We start from the raw sequence: 19273 nt of genomic DNA on the forward strand, positions 1-19273 counted from the left end.
ATCTGATTGGTTGCTATAGGCAACATCTCCACTTTTACAAACCTGCAGCTCGATAAATTTACACCACTGAGTATGTTTCCAGTAAACAAAAAAACACTATGGTAAGCATATGGATTTGTGGGCCAAATACAGGTGCCTACAAGGAAACAAAAGTCTGCTTTAGCTGATGTGAGGAGTTCAGCATATTGGGACATGTCTTCATATTGTGGATCATGTTTGCTCTGAACTGGAAAATAAATTTCCTTTTGTGGGATAGGATTATTTAATGAGCTGGTGGGGTGAAGAAAGGGCATTCCTTATTTTAAGGGTAGGATCACACTCATTCCATCCCTGCAAAAGATATTGCATTTTCCAGCTGGGCAGATGTGCTGGAATACTCATCCTTATCCTTTACTTTTACTGTGAAATATTTAGCACTTTCCAGTTGCACGTCTATCGGTGTAATAAAAACACAGAAAAGTGATGTCATAAAAATGGTGATGTCTCATCACTCAATAATGTATGCATTAAGGAGCACATTTATCAACACTCGCAAAATATGAAAAATAGTTTTCAATCCTTATCGCATTGATAAGGGTTGAACTATTTCTCATATTTATTAAAAAAGCAACACAGGTTCCGAAAAACTGCTGTTCCTGTGAAGTGGAAAACATACTTACCACTCCATCTTCGTTCCCGAAGCAGCATGCGATGAACGGGGCTCCTCTTCTGACTCCAGTGCACATGCGCCGAGTGAAAACCTCGGGCATGCGCACCAACATCTCTGCTCTCGCTCTGCAATTATAGTTGCAGAGAGCGAGAGTGAGTGACAGGGAGGGTCCCTCCACACATGCGCTGTCCAGCTCTGCTCTTCGTAGCAGAGCTGACAGCAATGAAACTTTTCATTTATGATAATATACGCCAGCTTGAGCTGGCGTACATTAACATGATTGAAAAGTTAATTTCATTTATTGTTAAATAGCGTTACTGAGCACTCCCCATACATTGTTATGGGGAGTGCTAAGTAAAACGATAGGAGATGCAAAGCAGCAGATATCTATGATATCTGCTGCGATGCTACAATCATAAATAGCAATTTATTGTTTAATCATCGAAAACTGTTGTTTTCGGAGATTTTACAGGGGGGAATAGGCCCCTATATGAGAAAACAGGTTCGGAGAAGGGCAAAAAAGTTAAAATTAATGAAGGAGGTGGTCCTAAAGTGGAAGGTTGGACTATGTAATGATGTTTCTACAGGAGGTGTTTCCACGGACTGGTAAGTGCATAATTAAACAAAAAGAGAAATAAACCGTGCAGGTTTAAAATGTTCCTAACTGATTATTTTTGTTAAAATGTTTAGAGTATGCAGAATAATAATTGACTACTGTACAATGAAAAATTATGTGTAACGTGAGCAACTATGGGTCATAGTAAAGATGATTTGTACAATATACACACAGTATGCACCACAGAAACAGTTTTTGGGCTTGTGTTCAAGGATCACCATCATTGAGCATGATGCAGACTCAGAAAGCAGAGGTTGTGGTCTCCAGTTCTTGGCAGGTCATTAACCTGAAATTAATTAGGTGGGTACCAAATGACAAGCACTAGATGTCACACGAGATGGCAACTCTCTCATTTTAATTGTGCTAAGTAATTTAGTTCTGACATTACAGGACTAATTTCCTCCTTTACATGATAAACAGGGGTAATCGCTCGCCCTACATTACATACCACTAATAAACCAAAACTGGGCTAATTAGTTAAATCTACGACTGCTCGTCTCTAGTGACACTTTTTTTTTATGAACACCAGACAACACTCATATCAACACCTCTGCTGAAAATTACCACATACAGACAGATATGCCAGCCTCCACGTATCACAATTATAATTAGAAAAACTTTGTTGATGATAATTTTCAGTGAGAAAATGCAATCCATAACTGTTATCATACATGATTCCATGAACAATCTTGAAAAAAATACCTGAGCATGAAGCTGCTAATTGCAATTATTCTCTGCAGTACATATGTACAGCAGAGTGGATTGGATATACAGGCATCCTGTTTGTGTGCAAAATTCAGGCATAGTGGAATGTGTAACACAATTAGACTAAGCTCCATGGGTCAGTGACCTCATTCCTATAGTATTCTGTTGCCACTTACTATGATTCCTAATTTGTCTGAAAATACTATAAGGAGTTTTATAATGTGGTGCCTTATAAACAAAGCTACACAAAATTTATTTCTTAATTTATTTTTTTTGACGTTTTTGCTACCATTTAACGATCACTTACTATTCGTCGTTTCCCTCATTTGACATTATTTTTAGTATCACAATTTCTGGTCCCTGGGCATAATGTTATAAATTCAGTATAATCTGGCCAGCCCAGGTTAAAATAACATGTAATAGTCTCTGAAATATCAGTGAGCCAAAAAAAAAAAAGTCACTGAGAGATCAGCAAAATATATATCGTTAATTTGCTAAACATTTGTAGGCTTGAAGCTGAGAAGAACACTTCTCAGATGAACATGCACATATGAAGATATTTAAATTGTAATAACCAGCTGCTTTCCTGATGGGCTTCACTCCTTTTGTTCTTTAAACGATGTTCCCAGCCAAGCGTGCTAAGCCATTTCTTTACAAAGCATCTGGACTCATTTCTGCAGGACAGTCGCTGTGATTTTAAATATATTTATTGTGAGCTAATCGGAACAAGGTTACCGTCCTCTGTGGTAGACAACTGCACTTCATACACTTTAGCCAAGTATATCACACCAGTCAATTATTTTGGTTTAACTACCCGCAGATTATTTAGAATATGGTGAATAAAACACAAACCAAATCACGAACTAAACAGAGGGACATCATCTCTCAATTGAGGGACTTTGTGTCTCTCTCACACACACACACACACACACACACACACACAAAATATACAGGACTTACGGGTCACAGTTTGCAGTGTCTTGCAGGATGAATCCAACCTGCTCCCCAAGTCTGAGAGAAACTGGCTGTCTAACACCCTCACACAGGTACATTTGCTAATTAGCCTACTCTTAGACTTGCATTACAAAAGACCCAAAATGGGCCTAATGAATGAAGCCCGCCCTCACTCTCCATCCATAACACCAGGAACCATTTTCCAATATTTAGTAAAGGCCTTAAGCCCTTAGCAAGCCATTTGCACACACACATTCATTGCTGGTTTTTTTAGAGCACATAACAGAAAGCATGCAATACATATCTCTCTGCCATCCAGCACTTTCCAAGGGCTTCTGACACGATATATGATTATGTACACTATATGGACAAAAGTATTTGGCCAGACCTGTTAACTATTGAACTGAAGTCTTTCAATCAGACCCGTTTGCCAGAGGTGTATAAAATCAAGCACTTAGCCATGCAGTCTCTATTTGCAAACGTTTGTGATACAAAATGCGGCGTTCTGAAGAGCTCAGTGTCTTCAAGCGTGGTACTGTGATAGGATGCCACCTTTGCAATAAGACGGTTCGTGAAATTTCATTCATGCTGGATATTCCACGGTCAACTGTAAGTGATATTATTAGAAAGTGGAAGCTTTCAGGAACAGCAACAGCTCTGTCACGAAGTAGATGATCATATAAATCACAGAGTAAGGTCAACGACTGCCAAGGCGTATGGTACATAAAAGTTGCCAACGCTCTGCTGATTCCATAGCTGAAGAGTTCCGAACTTCCACTGCCATTATTGTAAGCACAAAAACTGTGAGGCGGGAGCTTAATGGAATAGGTTTCCATGGTCAAACAGCTGCATGCAAACCTCGCATCACCAAGACCAATGCCAAGCGTCAGATGGAGTGGTGTAAAGCACACCTAACACTGGACTGTGGAGCAGTGGAAACGTGGTCTGTGGAGTGATGAATCATGCTTTTCTGTTTAGCAGTCAGATGGTCGAGTCTGGCTTTGCCGGATGCCGAGAGAACGTTGTCCGACTGCATTATGCCAACTGTGAAGTTTGGTGGAGGAGGGATAATAGTATGGGGCTGTTTTTTAGGGTTTGGGGTAGGCCCTTTAACTCCAGTGAAGGGCAATCTTAATGCTTCAACATGCCAAGTCATTTTGGAGAATGCTATGCTTTCAAATTTGTGGCAACAATTTGGGGAAGGCCCTTTACTATTCCAACATGACTGTGCCCCAGTGCACAAAGCAAGAAATACAAAGACATGGTTTGATGAGTTCGGTGTGGAAGAACTTAACTGGACCACCAGAGCCCTGACCTCAACTCCATCAAACACCTTTGGGATAATCTGGAGCAGAGATTGCGAGCCAAAGCCTTTCAAGAAGAATGGAAGCTGTTATCGCTGCAAAAGGGGGACCAACTGCATATTAAAATATATGTATTTGATTACATCATTACAGTCCCTGTTGGTGTAATGGTCATGCATCCGAATACTTTTGTCCATATAGTGTGTATATGTATATAATCCTAATTACTTTGCATATTTACATTTTATAACATAAATGAGATCATCATCTACAGACTTCAAAAGGAAGATGCTCTAAGTCACCAGATGACATTCACTATACACTGATCAGCCACAGCAGTAAAACTACCGGCCTAATACTGTGTAGGTCCTCCTCATGCCACCAAATCAACTCTGACTCATCGAAGCATGGACGCCACAATACCTCTGATGGTGTCCTGTGGTATCTAGCATCAAGATGTAAGCAGCAGATCCATTAAATTCTGTAACTTGCAAGGTGGGGCTCCAAGGTTCTAGCTTATTTTTCCAGCACATATCACAAATGCTCGATCATATTGAGATCTGGGGAATTTGGAGGCCAAGTCAACACCTTAAACTCTTTGTCATGTTCCTCAAACAATTCCTGAACAATTTTTGCAATGTGGCAGGGCACTTTATCCTACTGAAAGAGTCCACTGCCATCAGAGAATACCATTGCTATGAAAGGGTGTACTTGGTCTGCAACCAAATTTACGTTGGTGGTGTAAAAGTAACATCCACCTGAATGCGAGGACCCATTGTTTCCTAGTAGAATATTGCCCAGTGCATCACTGTCTCCGCCGGGTTGCCTTCTTCCATAGTGCATCCTGGTGCCATCTCTTCCCCAGGTAAACGACATGCGCAGCACATTGCGGTCCACATGATATAAAAGAAAAGATGATTCATCAGACCAGGCCACCTTCTTTCATTGTTCCATGTTCCAAGTACCCATTGTAGGCATTGTCGGCAGTGGACAGGGGTCAGCATGGGCACTCTGACCAGTCTGCGGCTATGCAGCAACCTGCGATGCACTATGGTTTTCTCACAACTTTTTAATATAGTCAGCATTAATTTCTTCCACAATTTGTGCTACAGTAGCTCTTCTGTAGGATTGGACGAAACAGATTAGCCTTCGTTTCCCATGCACATTAATGAGCCTTGGGTGCCCATGACTGTCACGGTTCATCGGCTGTCCATCCTTGGATCACTTTTGCTAGGTACTAACCACTACATACCGAAACACCCCACAAGACCTGCCATTTTGGAGATGCACTATCCCAGTCGGCTATCCATCACAGTTTCACCCTTGTCAAAGTCACACTGGTTCTTATGCTTGCCCATTTGTCCTGCTTCCAACACATCAACTTCAAGGACTGTTCACTTGCTGCCTAATATATCTGACCCTTTTTCATTGTAACTAGATCATATAGGTTATTCACTTCAGTTGTCAGTGATTTTAATGTTGTGGCTAATCAGCATATTAACGTTATCTCTCTTATAAGTAGCAAACCTCCACCCCATAGCTTGGTCCAATTATTACCCATCACCACCTGTGCTAGATCCGGCTTCCAATTTAATTAAGCTTTTTCCCTCAGAAGACATAAACTTGACATTAACTGACAAGTCTGGGCCTCGCTGCCACCACTGGCACCTAGACACAGAAATCTGCATTATCAGCAGATAATTGCAATTAATTGGGTCAATTCTAATAACAAGGATAAAAGGTGCATGAAAAAAAGATCACATTGTCAAGCAAGGATAACAAAAATGGTATATTCATATCTACTTCTTCAAACTAAAGAATTATGTGTACAGTTGTAATGTTTTTGCACCTGGAAATTCAATAAGTCAACCGAGGTGTGACACCTGATGTGTGTTAGGTAGGTGCTACTACAGGCAAAAACTACTAAGCTTACCTTATCTGTCTGACAATGTGTTAATTATCAATATTTATTTGTCACAATCATGGAGACAGCAACTTACTCTCAGGGTAGAGTTGGCCTCCATCTTTGGGATTTAATCTCAATATAGTATCAGATTCCCACCACGAGACTGATGAGCGGCTGGCTATACTACGCAATGCACATCACAGCAAAGAGTAAAGCAAACATAACTATAAGATGTGGGTGCTGTATAATTAGATGTTTGGACCGTATAGCGGTATAATGTTATTTTTTTTTTGCAACATTTTATTATGTGGGTCTTTATTTTTAATTTAACATGAATGTTGGTATCCAAACGGAGTACAAATTTCTGTTGAGTAGTTTTCATTATTAAAGGCACAAAAACCATCCAGGAGAAACATGGATACAGGACCAGTGGGATATCTTGGCAAATGTGGTAGAAGATTGGTTGTATCAAGCAAACAAAAAATACAAACAAACATATTATTAATCTTCGAGGTAATTGCACTTGAAACTGGGAGTTCGATTTGGTGAAAATATCTATAATCATGTCTGGTAAAACAAGTACATTAATATACATTGTGTATACTTAGTTACGTTAACTTCTAAATGGAAAAATAACAATTATTTTCCATTATGATACAATTCCCTCTTTTACAGGTCAGATAGTGAGAGTGGATCAGATGTATATTATATCTGTGGTTTCTGAGAGATCCATTTCTTACCAAGAGTCTCCCTTTTATTATATGGGGAGACAATTTGCGATTTAGTGACCTTTCTGATTCACACAGAGCCACGAGCCAAGAAAACAGTCCTTCCGTTGTGTAACAGTCATTACACACTCACAAATCCAGAAGCAGACAACTGTTCAGGACTGGGCTAATTACACACTCACAGGAACTCATTGTAAACAACACAAATTATATAACGAAAGAGCAATAGCTCTTTTAAACATAGTGTTGATGTCCTTCTTTTCATGCACCCAGCCTACTTTTAATGTTTACGGTATCTTATTACTGTATTCGTATTATAAACAAGCACACACGAACACCAGATTAAATTTGGCAAAAAGTCAGCTTCATTTAGCTATAAAATGAATATGAAAAAAGGTAGCGACGAGAGAAGAGCAGTCAGCCGAACTATTTGCAAAGCTAAACAGGGGTAGGTCAGACCATTTCATCACTGGTCCCAGGATATAATCCTTTATGATTGACCTGTGCTAAATTATGGCCACAGAGTGACTATATACCCCTTCTGTACTCGACAATTATGTGCTCTCACAAAGAAGGTCAAGGGGTCCTCCACAACAAAGGACCTAGAGTCAGGTTGCATCGAAGGGGACAGTGACTCCTGGCCACTCACCAGAAGCACCATTTGCTTACTGTTCGCTGACTGCGATGCTCTCCTGCCTACTGTGCCTCCTTTGTGCGAGGGTAGAAAAAGTTAGTGCAAACAAGGTAAATCATGACAATAGCCGAGTGGGAGGGAGGTATTCGGTTCAGGAAACAAGATACCCAACATCTACTGGGGTAAGAATATATAGGGAAGTTTGGGACCCTCCCTATTATATTGGCTGTGTATACAGGTGATTCAACCCAAAATGGGTAAGTGCATGACAGACACACACACATGATTTTAAGTGTGTTTGGCTTACGGCCTCTCGTCATTATGTCACATAAGAGAAAAGAGGCAGCAGGACAGAGCCAGATATTTCCGAAGCAATTTGTGGCATAAGTGTCTTACAGACTGGTCTGGGTCCAGGAGCATACAATTCTATGAATAAATCAATCGAAAACTCAACTTGTAACATTTGGCTAACAGCTCGTTATTACAAAGTTCTCATTGATGTGAAACAACTGAAATCAATTTACAGAAATATATATGTAATTTAAACATGTTATCTTCACAAATATGAAAACATTAGACAGTAGTGTCTTTATGTCAGGAAACAGGATAGTCAAGAGTCTTACCCACTGACATCAGAAAGACGAGACAGCCCTTTTTCAGTTACAAAAGTACTATCTATTATAAGGGGCGATACTTCATTACCTATAGGGGGATGACACTTTTTTTGTCTATTGGGGATGATACTTTAATATCTATTTGACACCACTGTAGTATGACACAGTACCTTTATCGAGGAGAAGTATAAATACAGTATATGCACACACACATATTGTATAAACATACTGTAACAGGATGGACCACCTATGCCACCCTGTCTGTTGTTGCTGGGAACCGGTTGGGCTTACTTTGCCACCGTTCCCTTTCATTATCGCAAATGTGCCCTCTCACCGTAGTAGGAGGGGCTTACAAATGCTGCCACCACTGGACTCCTTTTCCGGCATCCAGAACCAGGTTTCTTCTGGATAACTGACGCTGCTAATATATCCCGTTACTGGTGTACCTGGGCTGGTACTCCAGACCTCTTCCTATAGGTCAGGGTTGCTGTGGATGGATCCCCCCTGGCCTATCACACTGGCCAGGGCTGCTGGGTAGCGGGCAGAGTGGTGGTAGTGGATGCTGGGTCCAAACCTCAGAAACAGCCGGGAACTGATAAGATTTTGGGTCTAATCTTTAGGTCACAGGATTTTCAGCATGGAAGACATTTTCAAGCAGGTCTTTGGAGCAAGTGATGTTTATTTGCAGTCACACTGATTGCAGGTACCAGTGATTAGGTCAGATGGAACCAAAAGAACAATTTTCAAAGCAAGACATTGCTTTTTATATATTTGAACACAGCCTCTAAGGGTAAGCCACCCCACTGAGGTCTGAGCTATTTTTAGAATCAGCATGCAATTTGTTTACCCAAACATGGATTTACATGCAAAAGCTAACAATATTTACACATATCTGTGAGTTTCTAAAACTTGCTGTGATTTCCTGCATCTTATTTTGGACACAGTAAATCTAACAGCAGTCTAATTTAACCTTCCTGTGCATTCAGGTGCTAGACCCTCACACATCAAAAGGTCTAATTAACATGAGATTAACATGGGTCCTTTCTTCAGGCAGTCACAGAATACAAATTCCCAAAGAAAGGTACAAAACCCCAAAGAAGTCATTTCCCCACATCACAATACACCAAAACCTTCCTCCACAAAGGCTTATTGTATCAGATATATACACCTCAGAAATCATGCAATTCCGCTAGCAAAGATAAAACAAACAAATTTCTTCCCCTGCTCTCAGAAATAAAGATATCTTTTTTACCAACATACCCACAATATCAGAAATAACTACATTTGCAATTATATAAATAAGCACCCTGTGCCATTTCCTTTAAGTAAATTTATACCATAAGTTATTTATAAGTGATCCAGTCACACATACTATTTTTCTATTCTATATTATCCATTCAAAATCTTCTTTTAAAGCCACTATTGTCATTTTATATGTGCTCTAGATAATTCTAATTCCTTTCTTACCCTGTCATAGGGTTTATGCAATCAATAATTATAATTTCTACCTGAGCACGATTAACCTGTGCTCGGCTGAATTATGAATCTCATTTGAGGTTCAATAACATCTCAAACATAAAATATACCTGGACATGCTATGGATCTCATCAAGTACTGCCCAACCCCTTGCTTGCTCCTTCCTATTACATGATTTTCCCTCGATATGGGACTATAGCACCTGTACCTATAGTTTAATTAGCAACGTCTCTATCATAACCCCATTGTGGAATAACCCAGCTATCCCCCTCTGGCATGCATCATAACTATTTCAAAATATGCTCTTGTCATAATATAAATTTTTGCCGTATATTGCCCCCAATGCGGATCTTCCATGAATCTATGGACCTTCAATGTCGCTTTAGTATTTCTCATGATCGTTTTTCCCAATTCCTCCAATTGAGACACCGCTACTGCTCTATCCCTGAATTTAAACGGATTTCTCAACTAATTCTGTATTTGTAAGTCTCCTACCGGAGGTCTTATTTGCACTTTATATTGCCTTTTTATAGCACATCGTCAAACTGATAATGATCAATATGAACTAAAGTGGGAGGAGGACAGGGAAAGGTCCATGATATAGAGGAATTGACCAAAAGTGAAAGTTTCTAAGAGCTCTATTTGTGTGTGCACTAAAGAAAATACCTACAAACTACTCTACAGATGGTATCTAGCTCATACCTGCCTACATGCAATATACCCTGATTTGTCAAAGCTTTGTTGGAGACTTTGTGGTTAAGATGGCCCTTTGCCTCAGATCTGGTGGACCTGTTCCAAGATTGCCAGAATCTCACAAAGTGTTCATGACTTGACTTGTACCATTACCTCCCTGACGCTCCTGTCCTATTTGTCCTACTCCATTTAACACCGTCCTGTTGCAGACACTGACAAATGTATGATGACTCTAGCGGACCACATTCTTAACGCTGCTAAATGCGCAATTGCGGCTTCCTGGAAACAACCTGACCCCCCTGCCCTGCTGGCAGCGATCAACAGAATCTGGCAAACTTATAGATGTGTATATATCACAAGAATAATAAACAACTGCCCCAATAAACTTAACGCCATGTGGGGTCCCTCGTTCTCGCACTACATGACCAATACTTAATTGATTCCTTTTCCCACATAGTCATTTATAGATCAAAGGTGGACCCAATACTTGATATGTTAATGGCGCTGGTCTGGACACTTTTCTCCTGTTCCCTCTCCTTCTTCTCTATCTTCTTTGCTTTCATGCTGTTTACTGTTGCCGTTAGAGGTACTACCACATCTGAGGTATGATGTTGGTTTAGGTTTTCACTGACTTGGTTTCCGTCTGAGATGCTCAGCTACTGATTCCTTTATATTGTATAGGTGACTGCAACATACATTTCCTTTTCTCTCCCTCTCCTCTCTCCCTCCCCCTTAGCCCCCCTTCTTTATTTCCCTGTTTCCATTTTACTTCATAATGTTGTTTTTCTTCTGTACAATTTTTTTAAATTTTTTTATAAAATGTATTTTAAAAAAATAAATAAAAATATACCTGGACACATCAGAGAACCAAAACCAACAATAAAGTAAACATCTGAAAAAGAGCCCAGCAGGTATAGACAGTGCTGTACTTTAATTCAAACACTAAAACTCCATCTATGTACATGCAAAATGAGTAACAGATGATCTTCTAAGATGCCCAAATTACAGATAAAGATTTTTATTATGTTGCTTTATAATAATCATAATTCTACATTTAATGTCATGAAATCTGTGGAAAGCTTTTAGTCACTTGGCACCTGTTGACAAGAGCGCTAACATTCAAAAGGGCAGTTATAAAAAACCAAAAAATGTTATTCAAAATGTTACAAACTGTATTCAACAATGTCCTCTCAGAATCGTTTGACATTACCAATGACACTAGACAGGTGTGTCTCCTTTCACGTTTCATATTTGCACTTGTCATGAAGCACCAGGCTGCTAGAATTCTGTTATCTCCAGATATAGTGGGCTCGGAAGACTATAAAATATCCCAGTGCTGATGACATTGTTCTTATCCTCGGCTCTACATACTGTATGTCCCTTCCAAACCCATATAAAGCCTCTATTTCTGTATGGCCTCTACAACATCAATGAATCCAAACCAGAAGTCTTCTCTCTGAATATCCACCCTCAGATTCCCAAAGGTAATTACAATCCCTTCTGGAGGAGCAACAGACTTAAATATTTGGGGGAATACATTAACTACACGTAGGTCCTCTCTAAAAGGAGAATCTCCCTCTTATTATTAGAGCCCTTAAGCTGGACCTGTTCAGGTGACAGAAGCTGTTTATATCCTGGCTAGGGTCATTTGCGGTTCCTAAAATTAACCTGCTGCCTAGGCTACTCTAGTTCTTCCAGACCCTACCGTTCTAGGTGCCCAAAGCTCATCCTAATCCAGCTACACAGATGATTTATCCAAGAACAAGCCCCTGGGAACGAGTTCCTCCAACATGAGATGCACCACTTCTAATAGGGAAGGGCCTTCCCCACTGATCCACCTCTACTCTCTGGCATCCCTTCTAAGCCAGGTCCCAAGATGGAAAGCTCTGGAGGCCACCGCCTGCAAGGTTTCCTGCTTGGCCATAGTCACGGGTGCCGCAGACAGAGGGACGCCCACTCTATTGCACCCCATTGATAATTTCTCCTGCTGATGGGATCAATGTGAGAGAATGGACCACCCTGTCCGTGTCTTGCTGGGGACCGGTTGGGCTTGCCTTGCCACCGTCCCATTTTCTTTATCCCAAAATGTACCCTCTAACTGCATTAGGAGGTGCTTTTGCTGCTGCCACTACTATACTTCTTCACTTGCACCTAGGACCACTTCCTTATGGGTAATCTTGCTGCTAGTGTACCTCCTTGCTGGCCACCTGGGCTGGTATAACTGACCTTTTGCCTTCATATCAGGGTTGCCCCTGGCCTAACACACTGGCCAGAGCTTCAGGTAGCAGGCAGAGTATTGGTACTGGATGCAGAGTTCCAATCTCAGCCTGATAACGGATTAGATTGGTCTAATCTGTAGGCCACAGGAATTACGGCAGATAAGTACGTCAAAGCAGGTTCCTTAAGCAGTGATGTTTATTGGCTCAGGAAGTCCTAAATAGGACAGTTACACACTAGTTTGAGGTACTAGTGATATCCAGAAAGTACAGATGGTATAATACATTATATATGGTCAAACAATGCGCTTTTTATACAAATTTACACAGATACCCTGACAGGAGGTAATCCATTCTGCTGCCCCTCTAACCAATCCAGATGCTTCATGCAGCTGGCTCATAAATCAGCCTGGAGAGTTTAACACCTTTTCACATAGCTAATAGCAGCACCAGTATGTCTGAGGTTATCTTTTGAATGTTTACTATCAGGATATAATATTTCTATAACCTTGCTTTGAACGTAATATAAAATTTGTAAAATTCACGTGTTTGCATGGGTTTACTTCAGGTGCACCGGTTTCCTCCCACACTTCAAAAACATACTGGTAGGTTAATTGGCTGCTATAAAAATTGACCCTAGTCTCTTCCTCTCTGTCTGTCTCTGTGTGTTTGTCTGTCTGTGTGCATTAGGGAATTTAGACTGTAAGCTCCAATGGGGCAGGGACTGATGTGAATGAGTTCTCTGTACAGCGCTGCGGAATTAGTGACGCTATATAAATAAATGATGATGATGATTCATCTGTGATTACTTGCATAGGAAGTCTACCAGCAAGTATAATTACCGTCTCCTGTCTTTCAGGCTCAACAGACGTTTTGGTCACTCAGCGATAAAAAGGTCTAATTAACATGAGATTACCTGTCTCTAGACAGTTGCAAAACCCAAACACGACTACTGTTTCAGAATTCCATACAAAACACATACCAATATAAAAAGATAAGTACATTTTCAATGATATACAGAGGTGCATTGCACTGCTAATTAAAATAAATATCTACAATAAGTTAATTCTACGTGGTGCAGCCACAAATAAGTTATTTATAAGTGATCCAACCTGTAAATAAAACTGAAGTATTATTTATAAAGGCTTTATAGCAGACTTAGTCCATTTGTAAATACTGCATTCAACATTACACAAAGTGATGATTCACAAAGTGATGCACTCTCTTGCTATGCAGCTCTACATACTCACTGTAAGTCTACCATCTGTATGGTATGTCTAACCACTTCATTACAGGCTTTATATAACATCACATCATGTGATCACCCATAACGTCTGCTCTTAAACAGAACATCAGACCATAATGGAATTCCAAAAATCCCTCATTCTAGGTGACCCTTGGCTGTAACAAAACCAGTTCCTGTCTCCTATCAAACACTTCACAAAGTGTGACATATCTGAGCCTCGAGACTTCAGATAAATGAACGTATGATCTAAATCTTCCAATAGTTGTTCTCAAAGTAGAAACAAGACTATAATGAAAACATTATCCGGCATTTGTAAATAATGTTTTGGCAAAGGCCATTTCTAGCAGGATTTGTGTCTGTCTCCATGCCATGGTGTCTTCATCTGTGACCTGTTATAAACAATTACTTAATTTAGTCAGTGGCACAAGATAAATGTGAGCTCAGTGAGACTCCATCATGTCATGGCTCTAATGGTAAAAGCTCAGATCATGTTATTCCCTGGATTCATTCATCCACTCAATGCAGAACAGACAGAGGCACAACTAGGGCAGTGCAACATGTAAAACAGCTCAGGACGCAAAGTCAAGAGAGGTGCCAAGAAGGATTTTTGTTTTATTTGCAGGATTATGATTTACATAATGTTAATACAAATGACGCTTCACGATAGAGTGCAGCCTACTTAGACTTACCAGCAGTCCACTTGGCCACAGTTCAAAGTGAATCACCTTCTTTGTAGATAAGAAGAGTAAGAAACCACAACAGGAGAATGGATGAGGTCTGGGGAGGGAGTAGAAGACCTAGTACTTATAAAGTTAAATACACCTTTCTTGGACTAGGCATACACCCTCGTTGGATTGGTTAAGCTCCCTTCCAGAAGCACACCATGGTGTCTACTATCACTCCCATGAAGGTGGGTAGGGAAGAGGTACGTCTCTGAGAACAACACAACTTATTACCTTCCTAACACAGCAAGAAAGTCAATAGGTTTATATAAGGGATATAAAACACCCCTCATCGAAAGGCATATTCAATTTTTATATGGTATAAAATATTATATATTACTATCAACACTGATTTTAAATATAAAATCTGCACTATAGCAACAAATAACATACTCTAGATAGATACAAGCTACCTGCTGATTGGTTGCTGTTGTTCTGTGCAAATTTTGCAATTAAAAGCAATGTTAGTAATTGAATCATATTAAATTAAAAAGTTCATTGATAGATGGTGCCATATATGATATCTAACTGATAAGTCGGGTGCTAATTTGAATAATTATACAATATCTTAAACCACACTTGAAAGTCAAGATCACCCCCTTTAAACATGGATTAATTGGTGTTTCTAGGACCCCAGGACGTTAGTTTAGGAGACCTTTTACAGACTATTACTCAGACACCATAACTAGGAAGGTGCCTCGTCCCCCATCTTGGTGACCTTTATTTTCCCATACTGCCATGTAAAACAATCTTTTACACAATGATAAACTGATGTCTGCAGCTCCCATTCAATCTTCATAGCAACAAGCAGTAAAAGCACAATAAAACTCCTACTAAGTCAAATGGTGTCCTATGTGTCACCTCTAAAAATATCACCAAAGTAATTCCTAATACGCCATCACAATTATGTAACATAGGTCCATTGCGATTGAGATTGCAGCGAAACGCTCAGACAGTTGGCATCAAGTGAAGCGGACTCTTTATTACAGATCATACACTCAGATCCACAGCATTCTCACACAGACTGGGGCACAGTTAAGATAAAACAAAACCTAAAATCCAAGTACTACAAAACACGTTCTGTATCATTGCACTGAGACGCTGAATGGCAGAGGGAACTGCCAAATGTAAAACAACCAATGTTTTATTGTAACTGTCAATCTAACACTTTATAGTTGGATGTGATTATTCTGTCCCATAGCAGGGAACCAGGACAGTAGACTGTGTCATTTCCTACAAGATTTTAAAATACACACCAGCGAGAGGAACTCCGCCAACCTGGACGGCTGTTTTCAATAGTCTGTAATGTGTGCCGGAAACTAGAAAATTGAATGGTTTATAGAGCAGTTCCTCACATTTATTAATAAGCTTGAAAATGAGTAAAGGGAGTGATTTGAAATTGCATCTTCAGATGGATGGCTGGGTAAATACAGTATACAGTGAATACAAGTAGTTCAAAGCTATTCCATTTATTTTATTTACTTAGTTTCCAGCCCTCTATTCCTTGCATGTACAGCTCAATACTGGTGTTGGGCCTATTATTTAATCTCCTTGCATCACTAGCTACTGAATTGAGGCTTCTGGGAGACACAACTGCAGTAAAATCTTAACAAAGAAGCAACAAACAAAGGGCAGGAGCTAATTACTGGCAAATACAATTATTGGAGAATTACATTAGCTCCCTTCAATAAAAAGGTCAGGTTTTTAGTGGGTCCTATAATCAACACAAAGGAAATAATGGATCCCACAGAATTTAGGACACTTCACTCTGTCCTCTGAGTTTATTATTAACCATATGTCTCCACTTTAGACCACTCTCACAGTGCTAATTACATGGGGATTTCCGTTTCAACTAATAGAGTCCACTGTCCACAATAATCTGTATTGTTAGGACAGAAACACAGGAACTCTTATGTGTCTTGGATTCTAGATAAATGGAAATGCCCTTTGCACCTTTTTGTCATTTGGTTCTTACTTTACTTAGAGAAAGAATAATTACTAGAAAGCAAACAAGATTTTTGAATTGTGCTAACATATATATATACACAATAATATATGCTAGATAAATGCTGTACCATTACACAGAGTGGAAAACAAAAATATATCTTGACTATATTGCATTTCACGCTATATACATCTTATACGGGTTGACCACATTTCCCCAAACCCCTCTCTGCACATACTTGTTCCACCCATATGACAAATTGGATTGGGGGAGGGGACTGCTTTTCGCTACTACCTGTGGCTAGGAATAGCATGCGGTGTTTATGTGCAGTCAGACACTACAGATCACTGGAGGACAAATCTGTCAATTCAATAAAGTCAAGCAGAGAACTTCTTATTGCTAAACAAACTGCATAGTCTGTCTCCTGGCTGTAGGTAACAGTGGGGGCTCAATGGTCAGATCACCTCCAGGAGTGACTCGGCTACCTGAATTTGCGATATTACAAAAAGAGTAAAGGTTGTCTAGAGTCAACAAGCCTTTCACAACACAAACCTACATATACTAATGTATATGTATATATACTAATATATATATAACTTACACATATACCTACAAATACTACAGGCCAGACACCACTTCTGGTCTATTATCTCATCTAGGAACAAAATGAGTGGGAGCTGAGAAACAGGGAGCCCTGTACTGGGCTGTATCCAACTACTGGTCTTTAATCCCTTCCTGGTACAAGGCTAGAGGGGTCTGAGGATCAAAGCTGCTACATATGTAAAGCTTAATATGGCCAGGGTCGCGGCCTTCTTTAATTAGTAAGCGTTTTGACGTTGTTTAATCAGTCAAAATTTAAGTACACTTATTTCCATCTCAAAATAAATGAATAATATCTTTTGTATGTGGAATAAAGCCGCTTGTTCCATATGAAAAGAAGTGAGACGGGCAAAAGGTTAGCCACTAATTACTTACACAGGGTTTCATTTTCAGTGGTAAGCCGGCGCTCGTCAGACATTGTAACAGCAGATTGCAATTTGTTCCCTTTCTTATGTATCACAACATTAATTATGCATCCCCTCTCCAATCAATAAACATTAGGAATTACAGTCAATGCAATGGAAGGTTCTGTGCAAATTGCTGATGCAGCAGAAAGGTTTCCTCACACTTTCTAAATTCAACAGGTTAATCCACATTAAAATAATAGCACCTTAATGTGAAGCTAAACCGCAAAACCCAAAATATCCAAACTTCAGTGTAAAAAGCAGGTATTAATACAGGAGACAGGGGCATAGGGTGATTTATATGCACTTGTATCAGTTCTACCGATCTGAGCATTCCCTGGTTGGGGGCCTGCCATGATGCAGGCAGTAATGTGTGGTATATATAAGATATCTTATATAATTACATTTCTATGGTCCAAATTGTATACTATGTGCACAAACGTATCAAGTAAGTCTTTCCTAGCATACATTCTTGAAAACAGTTCATTTCATTTATTAATCTAAGTTAATGATTTGGGGGTATATTTGCTAAACTGCGGGTTTGGGGGGAAAAAAATTCTAGCTTTCATTTATTTAGTGTATTCTACAAAATGACAGCTAGAATCTGATTGGTTGCTATAGACATCTCCACTTTTTCAAACCAGCAATTTTGTAAATATAACCCTTGAAGTGTGGGATGTTCTTTCATGAAAATGTGGTAGCAATGAGCAATGTACAAAAGGTAAGACTGGAAAATAAGCTTTTGTTTAACAATATAAAATGTCACATAGCCTGAAAAATATGCCTGTAGCTCATACATGTCTCTTCAATAATTTCTTGATGTTGTGTCTTACATAGCAAACAGAGTCACTTACTTTCGCGCTGTTCCCGTTCTTTCAAGACAGCGTCCATCCACTTCTGCTTGTCCTCTGCGGTCTTAGCCATACAGACGAACCACTTGTTTTTCGCTGTATTATGAATCTTCCATCCGTTAGTGACGGTGTACCCATTACTGTGATAGTCAGCTGCAGAGAACAGAGGCAACTTTAGGAATCAGCGCTTCATGAGTTTAAAGATAACCAGCAGTGTGCACAATTGTATGTCAGCATGTCTGTCTTTCCATTTCCCCACATGGAAGCTAGGTTCCTTGGGAGACATTATAAATGCAATAAATGTCAAGGAGCAAATTTAAAGGCTGAGCTATTTCAACAAGTTGAAGAGGTAGTTACAATTAAATGTCTTTGCTCTGCCAGATGAGCTTTGCAGGTTAATCTGCAGGAATACAGCATGTATAAAGCAATGCTGCTGTATAGAGCATAAAAGGATTAAAACAAATGACATTTATTTCTTGTATGTATTCATGTCTATCTATTCTATAAATGTTCTATGTAGAGCTCTTCCATCATTTACAAATGGAAAAATGGGACAATAGCAAGCCTTAAAATTAGCTCCAACCTTTAAATGCCCCCTGCCCTAAACTTGTGTGCCAAATAATGGTAAAAGAGTTACATGAATTTATTCTCACCTCTCCGGTATTTTTGGTGATTTATGGGACTGTGTGGGAAAACGGGGACACATGGAAGTGCTAACTGTGTACACTCTCCCCCGAACAAAAGCGCCAACACTCATATTAATATAAAAATATATATATACTGTACATAAAAAAGCAGACATGGATGTTTAATTTAATTCACTACCTGTCCATACAATAGAAAGCCACACAGAAATCTGCATTTTCTGAGAGGCTCGGGCAGGTGGTTCCACACAATGCGAAGACAGATGGCCAGAAGGCAGAAATATTTCCTATAATTACATGATGTGATCCCTTCACCTGTCAGATGTGTGATGTTTAATGATTTAACAAGAGTACAAACTAAAGCCT

The 19273-nt window shown here is 39.6% G+C and overlaps 1 protein-coding gene across 1 annotated transcript in view; it reads right to left on the reverse strand.

Moving 5' to 3' along the window:
- The window catches only part of PREX1 (phosphatidylinositol-3,4,5-trisphosphate dependent Rac exchange factor 1), a 192644-nt gene that overhangs the window by 75317 nt on the left and 98054 nt on the right, over window positions 1-19273 (reverse strand). Inside the window, exon 9 of the mRNA XM_075176396.1 lies at window positions 18267-18416. Within this exon, the coding sequence (XP_075032497.1) occupies window positions 18267-18416 (150 nt within the window). The remainder of the gene's footprint in view (window positions 1-18266; window positions 18417-19273) is intronic.

This window comes from Mixophyes fleayi, chromosome 6, assembly GCF_038048845.1.
Source record: "Mixophyes fleayi isolate aMixFle1 chromosome 6, aMixFle1.hap1, whole genome shotgun sequence".
Lineage (NCBI taxonomy): Eukaryota > Metazoa > Chordata > Amphibia > Anura > Limnodynastidae > Mixophyes > Mixophyes fleayi.